The 22,026-nt window shown below is 36.1% G+C and overlaps 1 protein-coding gene across 5 annotated transcripts in view; it reads left to right on the top strand.

Moving 5' to 3' along the window:
• AP3B1 (adaptor related protein complex 3 subunit beta 1) overlaps positions 1-22,026 on the top strand; it is a 159,085-nt gene that overhangs the window by 52,889 nt on the left and 84,170 nt on the right. For all 5 annotated transcript variants that reach the window (XM_067316248.1, XM_067316245.1, XM_067316246.1 and 2 more), the window contains exons 8-13: positions 10,620-10,784; positions 13,158-13,255; positions 15,704-15,758; positions 15,838-15,909; positions 18,435-18,497; positions 19,426-19,558. In XM_067316248.1, the coding sequence (XP_067172349.1) occupies positions 10,620-10,784; positions 13,158-13,255; positions 15,704-15,758; positions 15,838-15,909; positions 18,435-18,497; positions 19,426-19,558 (586 nt within the window). The remainder of the gene's footprint in view (positions 1-10,619; positions 10,785-13,157; positions 13,256-15,703; positions 15,759-15,837; positions 15,910-18,434; positions 18,498-19,425; positions 19,559-22,026) is intronic.

Genomic DNA, 22,026 nt, shown 5'->3' with positions numbered 1-22,026 from the left:
ATTATGTAAGGATTCCTTGGTGTTGCACTAGAACAGCTGTTTACAAGGATGTTGACAAAAGTCATAGTCAGTGAACTCTGCTATTAAATAGAGGACCAAGAGATAGTGGACAATTTTGTGCTATGACTTTCTTGTTTGTTGAAGCTGAAATGAGATTAAAGCTAGTATTTTAAAGCCAAAGAATAAATACTGTTGATAATCTTGCATAATTTGAATCCTTTACTTCTTGCAGCTCTGAACTATAGTCATGTGCTGACCCATTCCTTTCTTACTGGTAGTGCATAATAGTTGTGAGGTCACCTGGGTTCAGGCGATGCTAAACTCTAAATGATTCAAGTGCTGGGGCTGTGAGGCCAAGCGACTCTTAGACCTGAGACCATTACCACAGGATCAAGCTCATATAAAGTATAACTCTGGAAATTGTATTCCTTCCTTTCCTCAGCTATTAAACCTTTTTGAAACAACTTGGCAATAGTAGAAAGTTGGGAGCCTTTTTAACAAAAGGATTAGTTGACCTCAGAACTTGGGCATGTAAAGGCGAGGTGAAATCTCAAAAAATAATTATTCCTGCGTGCAGTACCTCTTGTGTGAACTCAATGTGCTGTGGTTGGTCCATGCCCTGAAAACAAGGAAGAGTCTCTACTGGAATGAACCCAGTGAAAACAGGATTCTCAGTCTACCTCTTTCTCATATCTCTTGACTTCTTGCATGAACAGATGTTTGAGACTGTATTGGTCATTGAGTTATTGAAAATTTGGTAAGAAATACCAATTGCACTTGCATTGTAAGCTATTTCTCAGGGTGCTTCATTCCCTGGCAGATGTTTGCAGTTGAAAAATGGATTGTTTTTCAACATTATCTGAATGTATTAGCCCGTGTTAGCTGACAGTGTGTTTATCTCTTTAGATGAACAAGACAATCCTGATGATCTTGTAAGTTTTATTGGCTCTTCATTCCATTACTGTTCACTTAACTGAAAATGCATGTGTACTTTATTAATTTGTGTAGAAGCAACAGGTCTGGTCCCTAGTAGAGTGATAGAAGGCAATGTTTAGGTAGTGTGATAATTTTGTGTGTATGTGTGTATTTCTATATACATATTCTATGTATAAAATTGTTTATATATACATATATATATATAGTCTGTACATATATAAAGCATACCTGAACACTGCCTTCTGTGTTTGCTGACTTCTACTGTATATTTTTCCACCCCAAAAGGAACTGACTTAGAGTAGAATGCATTTTTGAGCATTCACACTGTTTTCTTAGAGTTAGTTAATATTAGCTGAAAGTGTTCAGCATATTTAATTTAGAAGAGAATAACAGGCATATGTTTTATTATTATGTATTTCATCAGGAAGCCTCTTTACAAGTGCTTACTGGTAGAATTCCAGACCACTGCTTCATTACCAGAATCTTTTTAGTTTCTAAGTGTGGTTGAAGGGAGAAATTAAGTTTCTAAGAATTGTTTCATTCTATTTTAAGCAACTGAAAACTGTAATGCATAGTATCCAAGCCAAGCAGAATATGCTTCAGGTTTTGTGACGGTAACATCTCCTCCTGCTTTCTGTCCATTTAGGAATAGCTGCTGTTCATTACTGTTAGTGTAACCTACATCCTGGTCCTGTGACCCAGTTTTTCTCAGCTGTCCTGTAATCCTCACCTCATTCCTTTTCAAGGACTCTGCATACAAGACTGTCAACAGAAGTTTGTTAGATGCTAGAAACTTAGATGTTTTCTTTTAATAAGATGAAGAAGGATTAAATAGGTAACTTTGAAGAATGAAAAGACTTTGGTGATGGGCTTCAATAATTTCATCCTACAAAAGAGGAAACGTCTGAAGCCTTTCGACCTTTAGGAAAACCAGCATATGATTCATCTATCTAAACATAAAGGTCTAGTGTTGTACTAAATGCCACAGGGTGCCCTGTCTAGTCTTCAGTTGCTATGAATCTCCTGTAGGTCCCGTACCTTCAGGACCTATCAGACCCGTGCAGATCTTTCTCATAGTTGAGGGAGTATAAAATGGCACTAGATACTTATGCTTAAGCACTAGAAATACGCCCCTACTTTCATATTTCCATCAGAGCTATGGCTTTCTTCAGAAGATCACTATTAGTTCTGTTAGCCCATTAACAGCATCATGAGTCATTATCGCACAACTAGTTATAATGGCTGCATACCTAAGAAAGAGAGAGTACTTAGATGGCTGGTTAGTAGTCAGAAGGAATCCATTGTCTATGGAGTGGATGGTCTGGTCCTTTTATTCTTTGACTCTTTAATTCCCTTTGGCTAATGAGAGAAAAGTTATAATTCACCCTTATGGAAGGAGACCTGGAGATCTTTGTGGCAAACTTGGCTTCGTGCCTTCTAAGGCCTTTCTCCAGGCTGGCTTCAGATAATGCCAAATGCCATTTAAATTTTTGGCCATCTTTTTACCACGTGAGATTGTGCCTCTCTTAGACAACAGGCAGTTCCTCGTGTGAAACTTTACCTGCTCTGACATACTTGTCTCTTATTCAAGGACTCCCTATTATGGAAAGGATGGATGGGTACTTCTGCTAGAGTGTAGTTATCAACAAGTGTGGTTGAGTTCTGCTCATCTGTCTGACAAATGTCATCCTTTTGAAACTTATCACTGTTTATCATCTTGGCTTTTTGAACAGTCTTGAGGATAATTCTCATTTTGTTCTGATAGACCAAAATAGGTGGTCTAGTCTAGTATTCAGAAATCCATCTTTTAAGCATGTGGAAGGATTTAGGTAGGCCTCTTCACACACAACATCAAAGTTACAGATGCATTATTGGTTCTGTATTTAGGAAAGCCTCTCTATACCTTTTCTAGAATTTCCCTTATCCAAGGGTCCTATTTGTGATACAGTAAGTGGAGCACTGATCTTGCTCAGCTAAGGTGGTTTTGGTATTGGAATTAGCTTCACCTACTGGTGGATAGTCCTAAAGCTCTTATCTTCCAAACGTAACTTACCCCAAACTCTTTTGAGAGCAGTTTTTGTAAACATCAGAAAGCACTCTACAAGACAGGTTTATCTGCAAAAGATTCTATTACATGACTTGGTTTTCTCTGGGATCTTTATCCTGTTCAGTCCCCTTATATTGGTTTGCTGAAGACAAAGTCTGACTTCTCCCTTAATTCAGTCAAAGTGCAATTAATAGTTATCCTGCCCCATACCCTTGTGTTCCATACTATCCTTGAATTTGTGAAAGGGTGAGTTGGTTAAATTATATATAGCTATTAGAGGACACAGTTCCTGAGCAAGATCTCACTTGTTACAACTCATCTGGCCTTTGTGTTTGAGCCTCTTATAAATTTTTCTTGCAGCACCTATATTTCAAGATACCTTTCCTGGTAATAAAATCCTTCTAGAAAAGTGGAGGAAAACTTTGCTACAGTTGTTATGCATATTATTCTTCTCATGTAGAAAATCTCTTCAAACCTTTCCTAAATTTTCAGAAGAGCCTTCTGAGATCCACCTAACCTGAGAATTAATTTGCATATTTCCTTCCTTAAATGTCATGTCTCTAGCATCAAAGTGTTCTTACATCTTCTGGATGTCAGAAGAGTCTTACCCTTCTATTTATAAGACCGGATGTTTCAGATGGTCCCCCAATGCTGTTCAGACTTATCCTGAGAGACTAAAAAATAGTGTTTGTCTCTTTCCTGTCCTTTCCTTCCCCTCCTTCCCTCCCATCCAAAAAATGTCAAAGTGGATAACTAGTTTTATCACAGGGTGTTTGTTTCTGAGGCATTTGAAGTGGATCCATGATCAAAGCAAGCATCACCAAAGTTTGTGTTCTGTGGGAGGCTTTGCTGAGAAATGTACCCATCTCAGATAACAGTAGAGCAGCAACTGAAATACCTTCTATAAACTCATTATGTATAATTGTCACAGAAGATGCTTTCAGGATTTGGCAGAACAATTTTATAGCTGCTATTTGCACAAACACTTGCCTCCAGATAGCTGTGATGATATGAATGAGATTTGGGGATTGATGTTTGAAGTCACCTACAATATGAATGAGTGGAAAGTGGAAATTCACTTAGCAGCAGTTTGAATTCATTGAGACATATTGTCCAAATGCATAGTGACTTTCTGCCTCACTCCTTTTTACCCATTTCCTTCCCCCCCCCAAAAGGCTTTTTGTTCTCTTTTCTGTAGTTTGACACTCCTGTGCTGCAAAGCATTGCATGCATGTGCTTATAAGTAACTCTTTTTCTGTATATTTATTTAACCTTATTTTGCATGTGTATTATATTTGAAAACTTGAAAACAAGTGAAATTCCATAAACTATATTATTCTCCAGCAGCAAACATTACTTTCTGAAGAAGAGCAATATGATGTAATAATAAGATGCAACTGTTAAGAACTCCTTTTGAAAAATCAGGTATTCAACTAGATCTATTCAACTAGAAAGATGAGTGGCAGGGAAGGAGGAAAACAAGTATAAGGCAGGGAAGGGTTAAGCTCTAACATGCACACCCAGGCTATTGTTGGGGAAATGGTGTGCTGAGGGGGAGAGTGGAAAGGCAAGTGTAGAAATACAGTCACAGGCTTTTCTGTTTCCTGTGCATTTCCTTATGAACCTGAGTTACAGATATCTTCCTTAAAGAGAGAAATAGAAGCTTATGGCCTTAAAAATCAATTGTACCTAACCTAGGAATATAAATACTTGAATTGCTTCAGGTTACAGAGCAGGATTAGGGCTATTAGCGTGGGCAAACAGCATGTGTTCATGTTTGGATTTCAGTGAAGTTTTCCATTAACTCTTGAGTTTGTGGATGTACTGAAGCTCCATTTGGAGGTAATTGTAGCATTCTTATAATGTGCTTTACCCTAAATGGAAGGCACATTCTCAACTTTATTGCCATATTAAATGTAACTTCAAGCAGGATCTTAGTTAAATGTTGGCTCATTTGCTTAGTAACTTTAACAACAGGCTAATGGAACTTGTTATCTGGCAGTCTCTTCATTTAAACTGTTAATACTTTATGAAGATGTCCCGAAGCTGTATGTCTGGAATAATGTAAAAAAGAATTATGCATGTTCTCTGGCACTAAAATATTCTCTTCTGTACTGGATTAAATAAATTGCAGATGATGTGGAACAGAGTCTATTTGCAATTCCTAGCGTGGAATGCTAGTGGTCTTGCTCTGTGTTTAATCACTTCGTTCTCCCAAGGTTCTGAACTTTCTTAGTGATTTACAAATTTAGAAAAGCTATTAACTGCACAATTAAATCATGCGCTACTACAAACTATGAGTGTACATAATGCAGTTTAACTAAAGGCAGCCACTGAAAGGGAATGCCTCTTTCCTGTCCTTCTCCCTTTACCACCCACTACTTTCCTTCAGCAGTTCCAGTGATCCTATGGCCACAGGGTGAGCCAGGTCATTTTACTGAGCCAGGTGAAAATGAAACCTGCTTTAAAAAAAAAATTCCTTTAATGGTATAACTGGCCTTAATTCGGTGGTGGAAACTGCATCTAAAGTGATTGAAAGGACAAGAGAAAACATTGGAGTACTTGAATCTACTTCTTGAACTCTCATGCTGCCACTTCCTTGCCAGAAAGGATCAAAGAGCCCCCCACCCACGCCTGAGCTTTATACAGACAGGCCATATGTTTCTTACTGGGTACATGCTGCAGGTAGTTTCCTACCAGGCTTTTGGCCACCCTCTTCAGCATCTTGCTGTTGTACCACTACAGGCAGTGACATTTCAGTGGCATCTAGTGCTATGGCTTCTCTTGTTACAGGGCAAAGCAAAACTAGGGGAATTCAGCTAGTTCTTCAAGACAATTTTTTTGCTTGATGGTCTGGGTTCTTGGCTGCACTCTGTGCCTCAATCAGCTTAACAGGGCCACCTCTTGAAGGGTTTAGTTTTAGGTTTTCTGGTTACTAGACCCCGAACTGCTGAACAGAATACTGGTACTGGTACAGAGTGCTGTCAAGAAATAAGCTTGTCTGTGATAGCAGAAATTATAAATGTAATTTTGTGAATGCTGCAGTGTTTTTCTCCTTTTGGCAGTGTGTATACTCAGCAGTTCAGGTTGAGTCTTAAGGTGACTAATGATTGAATGTTTTCACGTTTCCTGATAACTGGTTTCTATATCTGTCTGTGGGATAATTAATAGAATTTGAAATAACAAATCTTACACACCAAGCTGCCTACAGGTTTTTATCTTTGGTCTCCTAGCTCTTTTATGTAATGCTTTATTTTCATTTCCATGGTAGCATGCAAATCTTGCAGTATTACATATTCTCTTTGTCTTAGTAAATGCCTTCTGTGATTACAAATTCCCACTGTTTTGGACTTCATCAGTTTGATCTTAATGAATTTCAGTTCACTGGACTTATTTCCCTGTGTGGTGTCGTCATGTTAATTCATAAAATTTCAACAGATTTGAGAAAAGAGGAGTATTCTAAGACCAGAATAAATACTTGGCTATCAGAAAAGATTGCATTAATACTGCTTCTGTGGGGATATGTGGAAAGTGGTACACTACAAAGATTCTAGTAAGTTTTAAATGAAAAGTTTTTGTAAGAGGCATAAGTTGCTTTGTAATTATTAGGAACTTTGCTTCAAACATTTCTAACCAACATTTCTTTAAAAAGAAATGCGTTTAAAAAAAATCAGAAGTGTGTGAGCTCAAGCTGTTTTTTTATAACGGTGATTAATGAGTTAAATACTATTTCCAGCTCTGTTTTCCTATTGAGTTCAATAGTACTGATATGTGTGCCTGTTAGCAATCAAGGCAGTGATACTGAAGACTGAATCAATGAAGATCGAATTATCCTCCTTCTGTTAGAGTAACTTTCTTCAGTGCAGGGTTCAGATGCATTGGGATCAGGAATCCTGCTTTGAAGTTGCCTCTCCTGTAGATAAGGGGAAGGATTCAGTTACCAGTACTCTTGATTTAGCATATTGAGTTTTTAAATTAAAAGGGTAACTACTTGTAGAGATGGATAGACAGAGACCTAAGCAAATTAAATCACTTTGGTTGCTGTTACATAAGAAATCTAAGAGCTAAATGCTTGTTAAGGCTTCTGTAAAACACTGAGAGCAGTCTTGGCATCAATAATAAAAATGAGGAAATGTGAAGGGAAACTTTTTTCAGTGTCCTTTCAAATTGTGATAAATACAGAATAAAATTACAGATTTGACATTTACTGTCAGCTCCTTCCTCCCATCCTGCCTGCCCTGCTTCTTCTACTGAAGATATTTTTATAGGCTTTTTCACTACCTATGGGTCTCGACTAAGGCACACCTGGTTTTCTGAAGACTTATTAAATAAGTCTTATTTTCGTATTTAGCTATTCATTCTCCCATTCACTTTTGATCTCTTTGCTAACTACAGCTAGAATTAAAAAGACGTATAGGGCTGGATAATACTTGAAATAGTTGGACAGAGACTTGGGAGAAAGACAGGCAGAGCTATTGTTCTACTGGATGTTTGGTAGGAGCCAGTTAATTGTAGTGTGAATAGTTCCAGCTAGCCACAGTAATGCTTTGTCTCTTAGTTGGGTATTCTGGTGACAGGGTGAGATGGAAGAATTTGAGACCGGGGCATATTTGAATATAACAGGCTTCAGTAGTCTGCTGCTTATGGAAAAGAAAGAAAAAACACAGTTGTTTTTGTAATGTTGAGTGTTCCGAATTTTGGTAATTCAGGCTTTTGTTATTTTTTTTAAAAAGTTTTAAATGCATTTAAGTATGTCTAAGTAGAAATAATTGAACCTATTGCTATAAAAAGGATTTTCTCCTAGCTGTGATTATCTGTATTCCAGTTGACAGCATGCCTACTATTGTGCTAACGTCATTAGTCTTGTAGCCCTTTATGTACTGGGGCATGCTCCAAGCCCTTCCATCCCACATCCTGAATGTGCAGTTAAACCTAAGAAGGGCGAATTCTGCCTTTCCTCCAATTCTCGAGTGCTGGGCTGGTAAGTGTCATTACTTTCAATTTAGCTGTGCTACACCTATTTTCTTGAATCTCAGGTTCTCTTACTGTTTTTGGATTCCTGCTAGGCCTGTAAAAGAGGCCTCTTGATTCTGTTGTATTTATTTACAAATACAGCCATCCTGGTAGAAATTACCTTTGTCAGAAGAGTGAGATCTTGCCTCTTATGGGCAATCCTTCTATGAAAACCATCCATAAAGACCAACCGTTTTCATCCATTTTTCCCCCCTCCCACTCCCCAACAATCTGTCAAGAAATTAACTTTCCCTTTGTCTTTCCCAGATCTCAGACTGCTTTTTCTAAACTATCTCTTCACACCTTAAACGTTAGAGATGCTCTGTCCTTTGTGTTTAGAGGACAAGACCTTTCAGAAGAACTCCTTTGTGTCTGTGAGACAGTGTGTTCCTTCCCCATCACTCCTCTCTCACTCATCTGCGATAGTCTGTGACAGAAAGATCCAAGAAACTTCAATCTATTTGCAGATAACTTAACCCTGAATATTCAAATATATAAAAGAAACTTTTTTTTTTTGAATGGACTGTAGTTGATACCTTCAGGAGAGCTACTTGGTGCTCCACTGATGCATTTATTAAATAGCATGTGCTTACTGAAGCTACTGTTGGTAGTGTGGTGCTGTTAGTTCTTATTTAAACACTGACCCTTATCTAGAAACTGATTGTGATCATCCCTCATGTATGGCAATAGTTAATCACTTAAGGGAGAAAGACAGGCTGCTTAGCTTTATTTTTATCTGGGTTGTGTTCATGTATATACACATTTACAGCCCTCCCTCTTACCCCTTTTCTTTTCAGTCTGCTCGACCTTAGGCTTTCAGTCACTGAGAGGAACTGAGGGTGAGGGATATCCTCTACCTTCTTTTATTTCTGCATATATGATACACAGTGGGGGCACGTTTTTGAGTGTGCCTTTTTCAATACTGATAACATAAAAGCACCCAAACATTCTTCTGTAAATGTAGATGTAGATGCTGCATTTCAAAGATCAAGTAACCTGGTTTTTCTCCATTGCTTTTCTTAGCATATATGAAATTTTCTGATAGCATGTTGAAAGTAATAACAGAAAATATTTGTGCAAACACATATTGCAGGACTCATTGCCACAGTCTGCACTGGAGGTCATAAAATGCGTGGTGGTTTTTTTTTTTTTAAGGAGGGTGTTGATTAAATAAGGAAGTACCTTTTGGCAGCTATTAAACATGATAAATACAGAAGTGAGCATTTCAATCTAAGATACAGATTGCTGGAGAAGGAGAAAATACACTAAAGCAACGATCATTGTGCTGTCCATCCAATGAGTTAACCGTTTCCTGAGCCATCGTTGAAGATTAACTGAACAAAACAGACCTTTCAAGTGATCTGTTATGTTATGTTTTATGAACTTCCTCTGTTAAGTAAAGTGTTTTTCTTGAAAAGTAGGTGAGTTTTGTAACCACAGAATAATTTAGGTTGAAAGGGACCTCTGGAGGTCTTCTAGTCTGGTTCCCTACTCAAGGCAGGGCTAACTACAAAGTTAGCCTGGGTTGCCCAGGGCTTTTTCATTCAAGTTTTGAAACTTTTGAAGGATGGAGATGCCCACAGCCTCTTTTGGCAACCTGTTTCAGTGTTTAATCACTCTCATTGAATGTTCTTTTCCTAATATCTGACTGGAAATTCCCTTGCTGCAACTAGTCTCCTTTGCCTCCATCCGTTCAATATGCACCTCTGAGAATTCCTGGCTCTGCCTTCTCCATAGACTCCTTTTTAATAACATGAAATATATTAATACCATTTTACCATTTTAATATAGGGGTGTGTTTTTTGGTTGTTTTTGTTGTTTTTTTTTTTTTACAAACAGGTTGCTTTCTGCCAGCCTTAAGGCCATGATCTTTGATCAGACTGACTTTTAGGCCTGCTTGCAGTACAACAATATATATCCATCTGAGGATTATGAAGGATTTCTTATCTAAAACTGCAAGTGGAGATCTCTGTATGCTCTGACCTGGCAGCTGCATATGAAGCCTGTGAATGTTAGAAATTAATTTGGTTAACCAAAGTGTACCTTGATGTCATTCACTTTGGAGAAAAAGTATCTCAAACTCTAACAAGTCTAATGAACTGCATCAGGGAAAGCCAGGATCAGGATACATAACTTTTTAGCCAGTCTGATTTCTTAAAGAACTGTCCTTTGCTTAAGTTTCCTTAACTGTCCTGATTTGTTGTTTTTATGGATAATTTATATATTGCTAGACAATGCAGGTGATTTGTGTAAAGTCTTCAAAACAGAGTGAATTTTAAAGAACTAACATTTTTCAGGAATGTCAATATTAGATCATAGGCTCTAAGTCCAAAAGGGACTAATATTTTCACTTGTTCAGGTTTACAAAATATTAACAAAGGCATTTCATTTAATAGTTGATCTTACCTCCAGGGAAATTTTGCGTATATTATTAAGGCTTTTTTAAATGTTGATACATCTATTGCTTTCAGCGAACTAGGGTAGAAGAGACAATGGCCATTTAAAAAAAAAAAGTTCAGAATTCTTACATGAAATTGTTTTGTTGTATGGTATTTTTTAAATCAATAAAACCGGTTGATTCAAATATTCTGTATATGTTTTTGTCACTTTTGTCTTTTGATAGGATGATGACGATGTTGTGGAAGAATATAATGAAAATAATTTCTATGAATCTGATGAAGAACAGAAAGAAAAAGATTGGAAAGTGAAAAAAACCTATGTTATGGACCCAGACCACCGGCTTCTGTTACGAAATACAAAGCCCTTGCTTCAAAGCCGAAATGCTGCTGTATGACAAATTTCTTTTTGATTAAAAAGTTGAATTACTAAGTACCAATGCTTCTAGAAAATGTAAAAGGTTTAGAAATAAAATCTATACCTCTTTAATGTGGCAACACTGTGTAGTAACTGTTACAGGAAAACTACGGTGGTTCTTTTCTCTTCTACTAAATATAACTTTTTTTCAAATTAACTGAGCTCCTGAGTAAAATACCTGAACTGATTGTGTTTTATGCTCCAGGTGTTAAGGACAAATGAGGTATCTGAGGTATCTGAATCCGACTTCTGTAGCATGTGGTAACCATACCATAGCTAGCTGTTAATGCTTAAGTTTTCAGCAGCTAGGATGGCACAAACACTGTCAATTTTGACGATAGAGACTTGCAAAGAAAATCATAGTTGTTATTGATTCATTAAGTGGTACTTTCCTTTGAGTCTCTTGTTTTAAAAGGAGACAGTTACATGCCTGAATCCTGTGTGAATCCCAGCCTGATTCTCAGTGTTGGTATCTTGGCAGGATTCCAGGGTAGATACGACCTCCTGAGTATAGTGTATTCTACACTATTTCGAGGAGACTTTAATATGCAGGTAAATTTTTTAGTAATTTAGTAAAATTTTTACTAATCTAGTAAAATTTAGAAAGAGTCATGCTGATAGCTAGTCATTGTGACATTTCTCAGGCCACAGAACTTTATTTCTAACCTCAGTCTGTAATAGTACTCAAGACTAGATATCTTCTGAAAAGATTTCAGTGACAATGAGTCCAACATATTCCTATGCAAAATGTTCTCATAGCTTAACTTAGACAAATTCAGTCTAGAAAGAGGGTACTTTTTTTTTTTTTTTTTTAATCTTGAATCATCTTACACATCTGTTTAGGTGAAGGTCTTATAAGACTTTACAAGAACAATTAGTGAACAGTGATCAAGTCACCTCTTAACCTGTTTTTGATAAGCTAAGTGGATCAGGTTTTAGTTCCTCATGTGAAACACATTTCTAGACTCTAATTAACTTGTAGGTCTTATCAAAACCATTTCTAATCTGTCGGCAAACTTTGGAAAGAAGTTAAATACAGCTTTCCAAGAACAATTATATTAGAACACAACCTTATGCTAAAACCACTGTTCAACATCTATGTAATATTTTCTCATCTCCTGCAAAGAATGGTTATGTTAGATATCTTTGCCAGCACACTGCATTGAGAATGCTGTTTCAGTTGCTTATCTTCTACATTCTGTTTATCACTTCCTTTGTATCTGTTAAGTGTGATATTGATTCTCACATTTATGATCCGGAACTTTCCAGTGTTAAAGTTAACTAGGATGTTTAAGTGCAGTTTGTCAAGTGAAATCAGGCTACTTTGAATTGCTGTTATTACACCAATTTTTGTACCATTCACAGCATTTACCAGCAGTGATATTAATTGCTTTCACTGTGACCTTAGCTTTTTGTCAATAATATAAGATCCTTGTTGTATTATGCTAAAAAAAATCTGCTATTTATTTTGTGTTTAAAAATGCTTTTCATCAGTTAGTATTTATTTTTTAAAACCACTTTTTGTTTAATTGGTGTTTAAGATTTAGCATACCAAGTCAAGTGTCATAATAATGTCTTTACTTAGATTCTCCTTTCTGTGATTTGTTTAGTTTAGATTGAAAGGTGACCATGACAGTATTGTAGGGAAGGTTATGGTGTGACTAGCATAAAGTTCTTCATTTGTCTTTTACTCAGAAGAAAAAGTTGAAAAGCAATTTAAAATCCATAATTTTTATTATACCTCACACTCTTCTGCTTTTTGCTACTTGGGATGTTCATATATAACCCTATAGTTTTTACTTTATTTTTAGACTTTAGAAGTTGCCAGTAAATGCAGCTGTCATATTATAAATTGCATAATACAGTAATGGATGGAGGTTTTTAGTGGAAACTAAAGAATAGGTAATATTGAACCTGTATTTAATAAAAATAAAAGCACAAGCTTTACAGAATTTTTTTTTTTAAACAGTATTTCATCATTAATTTGTCTAGCTAATGCTAGCAGTACTGGCTTATTAAGGATGATATTAGTGTGATTATAATTTGAGTTATCTATCCACATCTTTCACTCTCTGTCCCTCCTTCTTTCTCTCTGTCCCTCTGTGTATTATGTCATACAATAAATACTGGTAGGAATGAGAGTTACTTATTAGCTTGGATTTTAGAAATAAAAGTATCTTTCTCCTGGTATCCTTCTTCCCTCTGCCAGTCTGCTTTGTTGATTTCAAGGAGCATGAATATGCAATTAAGAAGAGTGACTCGGTGGTTCTGCAGGTTTGAAGCAAATGTGATGTATATATATGGTTATTCTGAGTTAACAGGCCATTCTGAATGTTCTTTTTTTTAGGTGGTGATGGCAGTTGCACAGCTTTATTGGCATTTGGCACCAAAATCTGAAGCTGGCATTGTTTCTAAATCATTAGTGCGTTTACTCCGTAGCAATAGGTAGGTCATGTCCTTTCTTTGAATTGTTGTCTGTACTTTTTTGTGACAGTTCTTTGTACGTGCTTGTTTAGATCCAGTGTCGTCTATCTGTCTGTCTATTTAACTATAGCACTATTAGAGTTTCATTTTAAAATTGTCCTGTAACATTCATGTTTATTCAACAAATGAAAATTCTTAAAAGTAATTCCATGATTTTCAGTATCATGTCCCTACCATAAGCATTTCATTCTTAATTATCACTTTTACTCTGAGGAAAAAATCATGATTGACTAGTTAGTATGCAAATAGAGACAGTACAAACTAGTTAGCTTGGTTTCTTGAGTTTGTTTAATTATTGGAAGTTTAATTATGTTATGGTTCCTTACTGTCCTGCTAGGCACTAAAGAAGTCTTCCAATAAATATAATCTTTTCCCTCCCTGTATATTGATGACTTCTTAGTTTCTCTGTCAACAGAAACGGGTATTTTTAAATTAGCAGTAGATGCTGCTGAATCCCCTACATTTTCTTAATCCTCAGACAGTGCTTTTAAAGAACTAGTTTGTGTTTCATTCGATCCCACTAACTTTGACTTGACCATCTTCAGTGTGACCTTGTCATACTTTACTATCAAGGGTCTCATTTGCCATATGCTTCATAAAGTTGATAATACTCTGGAGGGATTTGGTGATTGATAATATAGGCATATTATGCCAATATTTATGTAACTTTTTTTTCCAGTTTTTAGATTTTTAGCTTCCATGTGTCTGTTTGAAAAGCCCAGAAGGTGTGATAGAAAGTTATTTTGAAAAAGTCTTAGTATTTCAGCTCCTAACTAAATATGGTCATCTTAGATAGAACTTAGCTATGAAAATGACTTATTTTTAAAAACTAGGTAACATCAAACACACAAAAAGCTTTTTTTAAAAACAAAAGTCACTTTAGTTGCATCTGACAAGACTACTTAGTTTAAATTTTGCATGCCCAGTCACCATAAAACTGTTTCTTTGTAAACTTCTTGAGCTAATGTATCATTTAAAAGTTAGACTATTAAGGAAAAATAGGGCTGCTTAGAGTATTCATGTTTTTATTTCAGATAAAAATGAATTGCCTTTATTGTTATGTATTTGGTTTTATAGTGCAAGATGCTTCCAATTCTCTTTATGCAAAGATAGATAGAATAGCTAAAGCAGTTTAGCTTATTACAGATAATGTATAGAACTTAAGTCATATTCACAGGTTGAAAGGCTTCTTCTTGCACATTGTTTATTCCTGATGCTTATATCCGGTTTTCTTCAGATAAGAAGTCATTCTCTGTCTTTCCTTTATCTCGGCTAGTTAGTCTAAAACAGCACTAGTCTTCTGACTTTTATACCTTGAATGAATTGTCTGTTCTCTCTAGACAGTCTGCATGAAACACTTGCTAGTAAAGACCCAGTTTGAAACAAGCTTTTGTTGTTCACCCTTTAAGTTACATGCCTATGGCCTTTAAATTAATGTCAAATACATTGTAATCTAGTGAGGGCTAGAGTGCCTGGAAGAGCATTTCATAGTGATTTCCAGTCTTGGTCCATCATGCATGGCTAACTGTTTCCATGTACTTAAATAAGAATTGCACGAAAATAGGTTTAAAAAAATATTAGGTACTTCTGTATTATTACATTGCTTTGCAAGTGATAGCTGTGGTTTACCACAGGTCTATTCTACAGTTTTGAATAAGAAGAGATAATTGAAGAGATGATTTGTCTGTTATGGTGTGATTTGCATCATGAAAGAATTTGAGGACCCATGGTTCAGAAAATTTGACTGTAACTATTGTAATTACCTAGGCTTTAAACAATTGGTTGACTTGCCTGTGATGTTATAGTGCTGCTTTTTAATAGATGCATGAACCTGGCTATATACTGCAAGTCACAGGAGAGCTTGGCCTTTTTTGAGAATTATAATCAAAAAATTCTTTCAAGACAAAAAAGGCCAAACTAATTCCTGGTAGCAGTGCAAGTATTAGCTGTTGCTTAGCTAATGCAGCAATTTCTACACTATAAATAAAGTCTGTATGTTTTCATTCCCATCTATGTCATCCCGAAACATTTAAATTTCAAGATGGTGCAAAAAGAGTAAGTTTATGAGCTGAGTCTGGAGAAGCCAACATGCAAACGTTTTAAATGAATTGTTAATTTTTTGTTTAAACAAAGACCTAATACCTACAAGAAGCATTACACCATTACATTGGTGTTAAGGACGTTTTTTACATATTAAAGTTTTTAAAAGCGAGAGCCTGGTTTTGTGATGCATCTTGCTGTGAAGAAGATGAGTCACTTGTGACAATTGGCACTAAGCTTTCTTTTGTGTTTGTGCCAAATCAAATGTACTTTGGACTCAAGTAGAATTGGTCTTTCTTTGCCATGATACATTATTCTATGTATCTGTAATTTTGTAGAATAACTCCTGTTTTTCTTTTCAAATTCTAGGGAGGTGCAGTATATTGTTCTGCAAAATATTGCCACTATGTCAATTCAGAGAAAGGTATAACTTCTTTGGAATTTTCTAAATTACATTTTATATTAAACACAGGCAAGCTACTTAAATAAGTTTTGTTTTGCAGGGCATGTTTGAACCTTATCTGAAGAGTTTCTATGTTAGATCAACTGATCCAACAATGATCAAAACGCTGAAGGTGAGTTTAAAAGCGATTCATCTGAATACTTCTGGACAAATCACTCTTTGCAAAAGGAAAGTAAAATTTTCTTGCACTGCTATGACACACATCATTCTGTTCTGTTCCTTTTTCATTAAGTCTAGCATTGTGGCTTTTAGATAAGCCCACAAGTGACCTTCAGGCTTGTCAGACTGTCTGGAAATTTCTCTTGATGCCATATTGTAGATGGCAGATGGACTGTGTTTTCTGCTCAAGTTTTTGATATTTTTCAGTGATACAGAGCATTGCTATTCCTTTTGATCTAACCTGCCATTCAAGCATTTAGAGTTAGACTGTTTTCATAAGAGGGAAAAATCTTCTCAGTTGAAGAGAAATGACATCACACAGTCTTTGATACTGTTTGCTTAAAAGGAGCGTTTAAGTATGTTTCACTGAACAAAGCAGGAGTCAAATATGGAACAATGCAAGAGTCCCAAGTCCCTTTTCAAGTCAGCATTCAACCAGAGAATTACTTTAGGCTTTTCTCAAAGCCGTATCTCAGTGCCTGTTCTGGGCTGTTTCTTCTTGTTGTCAAGAAGACATGGAATCCTTGACAAAACAATAGTCAAAAAACAGTCTGCTATTGTGTGTGTTTTCACTTGTCTTTGCTTTCTGGATTGTCATGGGCACTTGTGGTTCGGAGTGAAAGGTACAGGTTTATTAAACTTGATTTTTTCCTTATTATTAATTTACGTGCATTTGCACACTCATTACATGCACAGAGTGGTGCAGTCTAAGATAGCTATACACAATCCATGTTATTTTTATTAGTCCAGTGTTACATCTGAGGAAATTTGAGACATAAGGAAATGAAAGGATCTTCCCCAAATTTAATGGTTATGAAAGCTGTGGGAATACTTTGTAAGACTTACTATTATTCAGGAAAATTCACTGACCACTGAACTCCTGAAATAATTTAAAGCTGATATCAATTAGTTAGGGAATTTAAATGTTACACAACAGTAAAAGTCTGGAGAAGTAGAAATTGTGCTCTTTTCTTTCATCTTGTCTCAGTTCTCTTTTGCTGACTGAAGAGTTTCAGTCTACCTATGATGTTACATACTTGAGAAAATCTTGTGCTTCTCTGTACTTTTTTCTGATTCTACACTATCTGCTTTAAGATGGGAGGGACCAGACCTATGGCAGTATTTAAGATGTAGGGACACCTTTGAATTCACCTGGCTCACTGTTAATTGCTGTCTTGTTCTTTTTCTTTCCAAAAACCCAGTTTACTTTTCTGACCCCTGCTTAGCACTGAGCTTATTTTCACGGCGTTATCTATTTTAACCACAAATTCACTTTTAAGATTAGTAGTAAATGAGCTCAGCGCCCATTGTTTTCTAAGCAAAATTAGGGTGTTGTTCCTTACAGCGCTTTACAGTTGAGTTGCAATTTCTGTTGACCTTTTATCAGCCAGTCATCTAATATTTTAAGATTTAAGCAGCTCTTCTTTTAAGTCAGCCTTTTGTCTTCATTTCTCTGAAAACCTTAGCATCAGCAGGAAACAGTCATCTGCCTTTTCATCCCTTTCACAGTTTATGTGTGAATATGTTGAAAAACAAGATCAACAAAGATATTTGTGGGATTCCATTGATAACCTTTCTGAACTGTAAAACCAATCATTTAGTCCTGCTCATTCCTGTCCTCCTTTGTCCACTTCTTATTCTATGCCAGCTACATTTATTTATGACTCTTTGGTGAGAGGCCTTTTCAAATGGCTTCTGAAATACAGGTGGACTCTATCAATTGAATCTCCTTATCTGTGTGCATCTATGTCTCAGAAAACCCCCCAAAGATTTGGGAGATGTCTTCCCTTTACAGAGTTGTCTTTTTCTTCAGTTTACCTCATTCAGATTGGCTTGGAATTCTTTCTTCTGCAAAGTTAAAGCAGCTTGGAAGCATAGCATCCTAACAGTGTATGCCCAATGTTGTACATCATCCTCTTCTTCACTGGGAATTAGGAAGAGGCCTTTCTGAGTGCAGTGCTGTTGGTGTTGGTTAAGAGCTAAATAGTTTCATAGAAGCAACTGTTTCTTCCCTGATTTAAAGATCCTTTATCACAGTTCCTCTGAATATTATGGACATTTCATTTATATCTCCCCAGTTGCTGTTATGCTTTCCATTAGTTCTTCTTACAGTGTCACATGGCTTTGTAGGCTATGCCCTCCCTGTATGTATCACATTGGAAACTGTGCTGCCAGAAGTATTTCAAGTCCATTCAAAAAGCAACACAACACTGTAAAACTATAGCTCATAGCAAATGCATCAATGAATCTTAAGAGTACTATTTTGGAAACCTTGCATTTACTTTCATGGAGAGTATTCCTCCTAAATGCGATGCTCCCATCAGTTTATACTGAAATCTGGTATACTCTATTAAATGCTAAGTGGTATTTCTAGTAGTATTATCTTTTACTTATGCACAATAATAAGTGGTATATATGGTACTGTTTATAATGCTTTATTTTAACTCTTAGTAAAAATACATTTTTTTTTCCTTGTAGCTTGAAATCTTGACAAATTTAGCAAATGAAGCCAACATATCAACTCTGCTACGAGAATTTCAGGTTTGTGGAGAAAATGTATTCTTCTTAAATAAAATGCTTTCTACTGACCAACTGCAGTTATTGGGTATTTCATCTAGACTCTTAAAGTCTTAAATTTTTCCAGTTAAAATCTTTTCCAGGATAAAGTGTGAATAGAAGTGTGAAGCAGTCTCATATCATAATGGATAATGGATCTTTTTATGTTTGAAAAGAAGTTTCAATGTTTTGTTTCTAATTCTCCTTCCAGCCACAAGAAAGTGAGGGGAGAAAAACCTCAAGCTGTTCCAGTTTCTTTAAAAACAAATCCTACCAACTTGAGTCACACTTTAAGACACTGGAAAATGGTATCTTAATTCTAGCAATATTTGCTCATTAGCATTTATTGCCAGACCACTTTTCTGCAAGTCATTTGATGAATAAATAGTATTATCTGCCATATTTTCTCCAACACCTGTGTATGCATCAGCAAGATGTTCTGCCTATATGGTGAAACGGTGTTTGTCCTTCTTTCCTTCCTCCTTGCCTATGACATCTATTTTCATTGCTCCAGTTCTCTGGCTGGATTTCTCTGAAAGGTACTGGTTCTCAGGCAGGTGGGTTATTCATAGTTTCACAGATGTTCCTGGTTAAATGAAGTGAAACCTCCCTGAGGAGAGAACTCAAACTCCTCCAACCTTGCACTCAAACTAATTGCCGTTTGGGGGTAGTTGCCCCCTGCCCCAAGCTCTCTCGAAATCAGAGGTTCCCATGGCCATCGGTGACCAAGGCTGTCAAGAAAATGTCTTAAAGCAAAAATGAAGTGAAAAATAGAAAAGTACAACTTCTAATGTTCAATGTAGCTTTCTAAATTCAGTTTATTGTATGGTGCATTTATCTTATGAGGATAATGTGGTAAGTCTTTTGTTGACAGGGCTACTGTATTGACTAATGAAAATCCTGTTTTCCTCAGACTTATGTGAAAAGCCAAGATAAGCAGTTTGCTGCAGCTACAATTCAGGCCATAGGCAGATGTGCAACCAACATCACCGAAGTGACTGACACATGCCTTAGCGGCCTAGTATGTTTGCTGTCCAACAGGGATGGTAAGCTAAAAAAAAGTTTGAGGCACTTGGAAATGCTGTCATAATCAGTGGTTACTTATTTTCTCATTTGTTACAGAGATTAACTCCATGCGGCCTACAATAATGTTTTTACCTGTTTGTCTTTTTTTCTTAATCTCTATAATTACAAAATTATGGTTTTGTGATGATCATAGAGAATACTAGTAGAAATCTTGCTGATATATATTTAGTTGCATCAAAACAATTAGCCTGTAGAGGGTGCTGAAAGCTTGGAATGGCTTTTTCATGTGTATCAATGCCTAACTGGAAAAAAACATTAAATAATTTTAGGATAAACAGCCCGTAATTTAGCTTGATCTTATGTTATTTTTATATGGTGAAATGGAGTTGCAAGTTGCTAAAGAACACAACACGGAGTAGATTAAGCCAAATAGTATATAGCAGCAGTGTAAATGAATATCTGATAATATTGTATATTTCTACTAGTTAGCAATAAATATTATGCAGAAGGAAGTTAATAAGAAAATCAAAAGATTATTATAAAATGTAGGGTCTACATGAATATGATTAAATCATGAGAAGAAAAAACAGATGTAATCAAACAGAATAAAGTCAGGAAGGAGGAGCAGCATGTAATATTATCCCAAATGTTAAAACACATGTCTTAATAGTTAATATTTTGAACTTATGTCCATTTGTTTTACTGATGGTGACCAGATTTTGTAAAGTTCTCAAACAGAAGTCTTAAAATTAGCCAAGGTTCTTGACTCTCCTATTCTTACTGAAAAGCTATAGTAAAAACTTGTTCCTTGTATGGTTAGAAACATTACTCTCATTTCCAAGATAAATGTATTTATATCTACCGTACACTCATTTGCTCATTAAGTAGTACTTCCTTAGCTTATAGGTCTTCTCCCCATACCACTTTGTTTTTTTACCCTACTAGTGTGTTTATATTCCTTGTATAAATATCCTCTCTTAACTTCAGTTTTGTTGATTAGCTTGAGTCAACATTTTTTTTCTTTTGTACAATGACTTCCACTTCTTTATTGCTCCAGTAGCATTTCCAATTGAATTTTTTTTGGGAGGGTGAGCTGGGATGGATGGGGGGGCATGTGTGATCAGAATTGTACAGAAAACACGAGATGAACTCTACTCTAAGCTTTGTAAAGCAGCATTATCCTCTCCATATCTACTGCAAATAGTACTGGTAATACTAAGAATGTCTTTAACAGGGACATCACTTTGGTAGGGTGTAATCCTCCTGTGACCCATTGATACACCCAGATCTTTCTTTTATTTTGTTATTTATAAATTGTGAGTCCTTCTTCTCTTTTCTTCCCCCATCAACTTGTATAAGAAATTTTTATGAAGTGCCAGCGTATTGTTTGGTAGCTTTTAAGCTATGTAACTTTAATTTTCTATTACTACAGACTTTATGGTCCCTTTATGCTTTTCTGGTCCTCCACTGTATTTAAAATATCTTCCAACTTTGTGTTATAAGGCTATTTCTGCAACAAACATATGGGTGTGGTTTTTTGTTTTGTTGTACTACAGTCAGTATTGAGCATATTGAAAATAATGGCTTGAAAGTTTGTTCTTGATTCCACTTAATTTTACCAGCTATCTTCCTCTAGGTCAGTAGGCTCCTTTCAGCATGTACAATGTCCCCGTCTTTCCATAGGGATAGGATAGGATAATTAAACTATCATTTTAGAATACTGAATTAGTTATGTAATAATCCTTCTTACTGTTTTCTTGCTTTGTTTTTCTTTTTGCTAATCAGGAACCGAGAAGAAAGAAAATGCTTTTCTTATAACATAGCTTCTCAACTTAGTCTTTCTTTCAGAGTAATTCCCTATCTGTAATTTTATGTACATATACATGCCTATAATAAAGATCTATTTGAATAAGGTTAGTTTTCTGAAGTTTTCTTGGCCAGTTGTAATTGTCTAGCAAATACTTCCAAAGATCATAAAAGACTTATTTTACTGTATTTTACAAATCTTATAAGTATGTTCTTGTGCTTACAATTTTTGAGACTGCAAAGGATACAGTTCGGATCTTTCAGACCTGGCAGCTGACAAATTGCCTTACCGTAGCTGCAGTGTCTTTCTGATTCTTTTCAAGGAAAGAGCAGGAAGGCATAATTTACATGGTACCTTTACTCAGGAGGTAGGAAATTACCAGGACTTACAGTTTTCTGAACATGAAGAGTTTTGGAGATGGGATAGAGAAAAAAGGAGATTTGGTTTGTATAAGAGAAATCTGTCTGGGTAGAATAGAGTTGTGGTAAGTCCCTGGTTAGTCCTGCATTCTTCCAACTTTCATCTTCAAGGGATGCAGGTAATCTTATGGTTGGGAGATGTCTTTGCAACTCTTCCAGGGTTGCTCCAAGTCTGGAAGCAGTTTTGCTGCCTTTGTGCAGCACAAAGGCCGGGTTGCTAAGTGCAGCAGTTCTGAGGTCCCTGGAAGTGGAGTCGGCCCAG

Source organism: Apteryx mantelli, chromosome Z, assembly GCF_036417845.1.
Source record: "Apteryx mantelli isolate bAptMan1 chromosome Z, bAptMan1.hap1, whole genome shotgun sequence".
Classification (NCBI taxonomy): domain Eukaryota; kingdom Metazoa; phylum Chordata; class Aves; order Apterygiformes; family Apterygidae; genus Apteryx; species Apteryx mantelli.
Note: the sequence above shows the minus strand (reverse complement) of the source record. Positions and strands in the feature narration are given on the sequence as shown.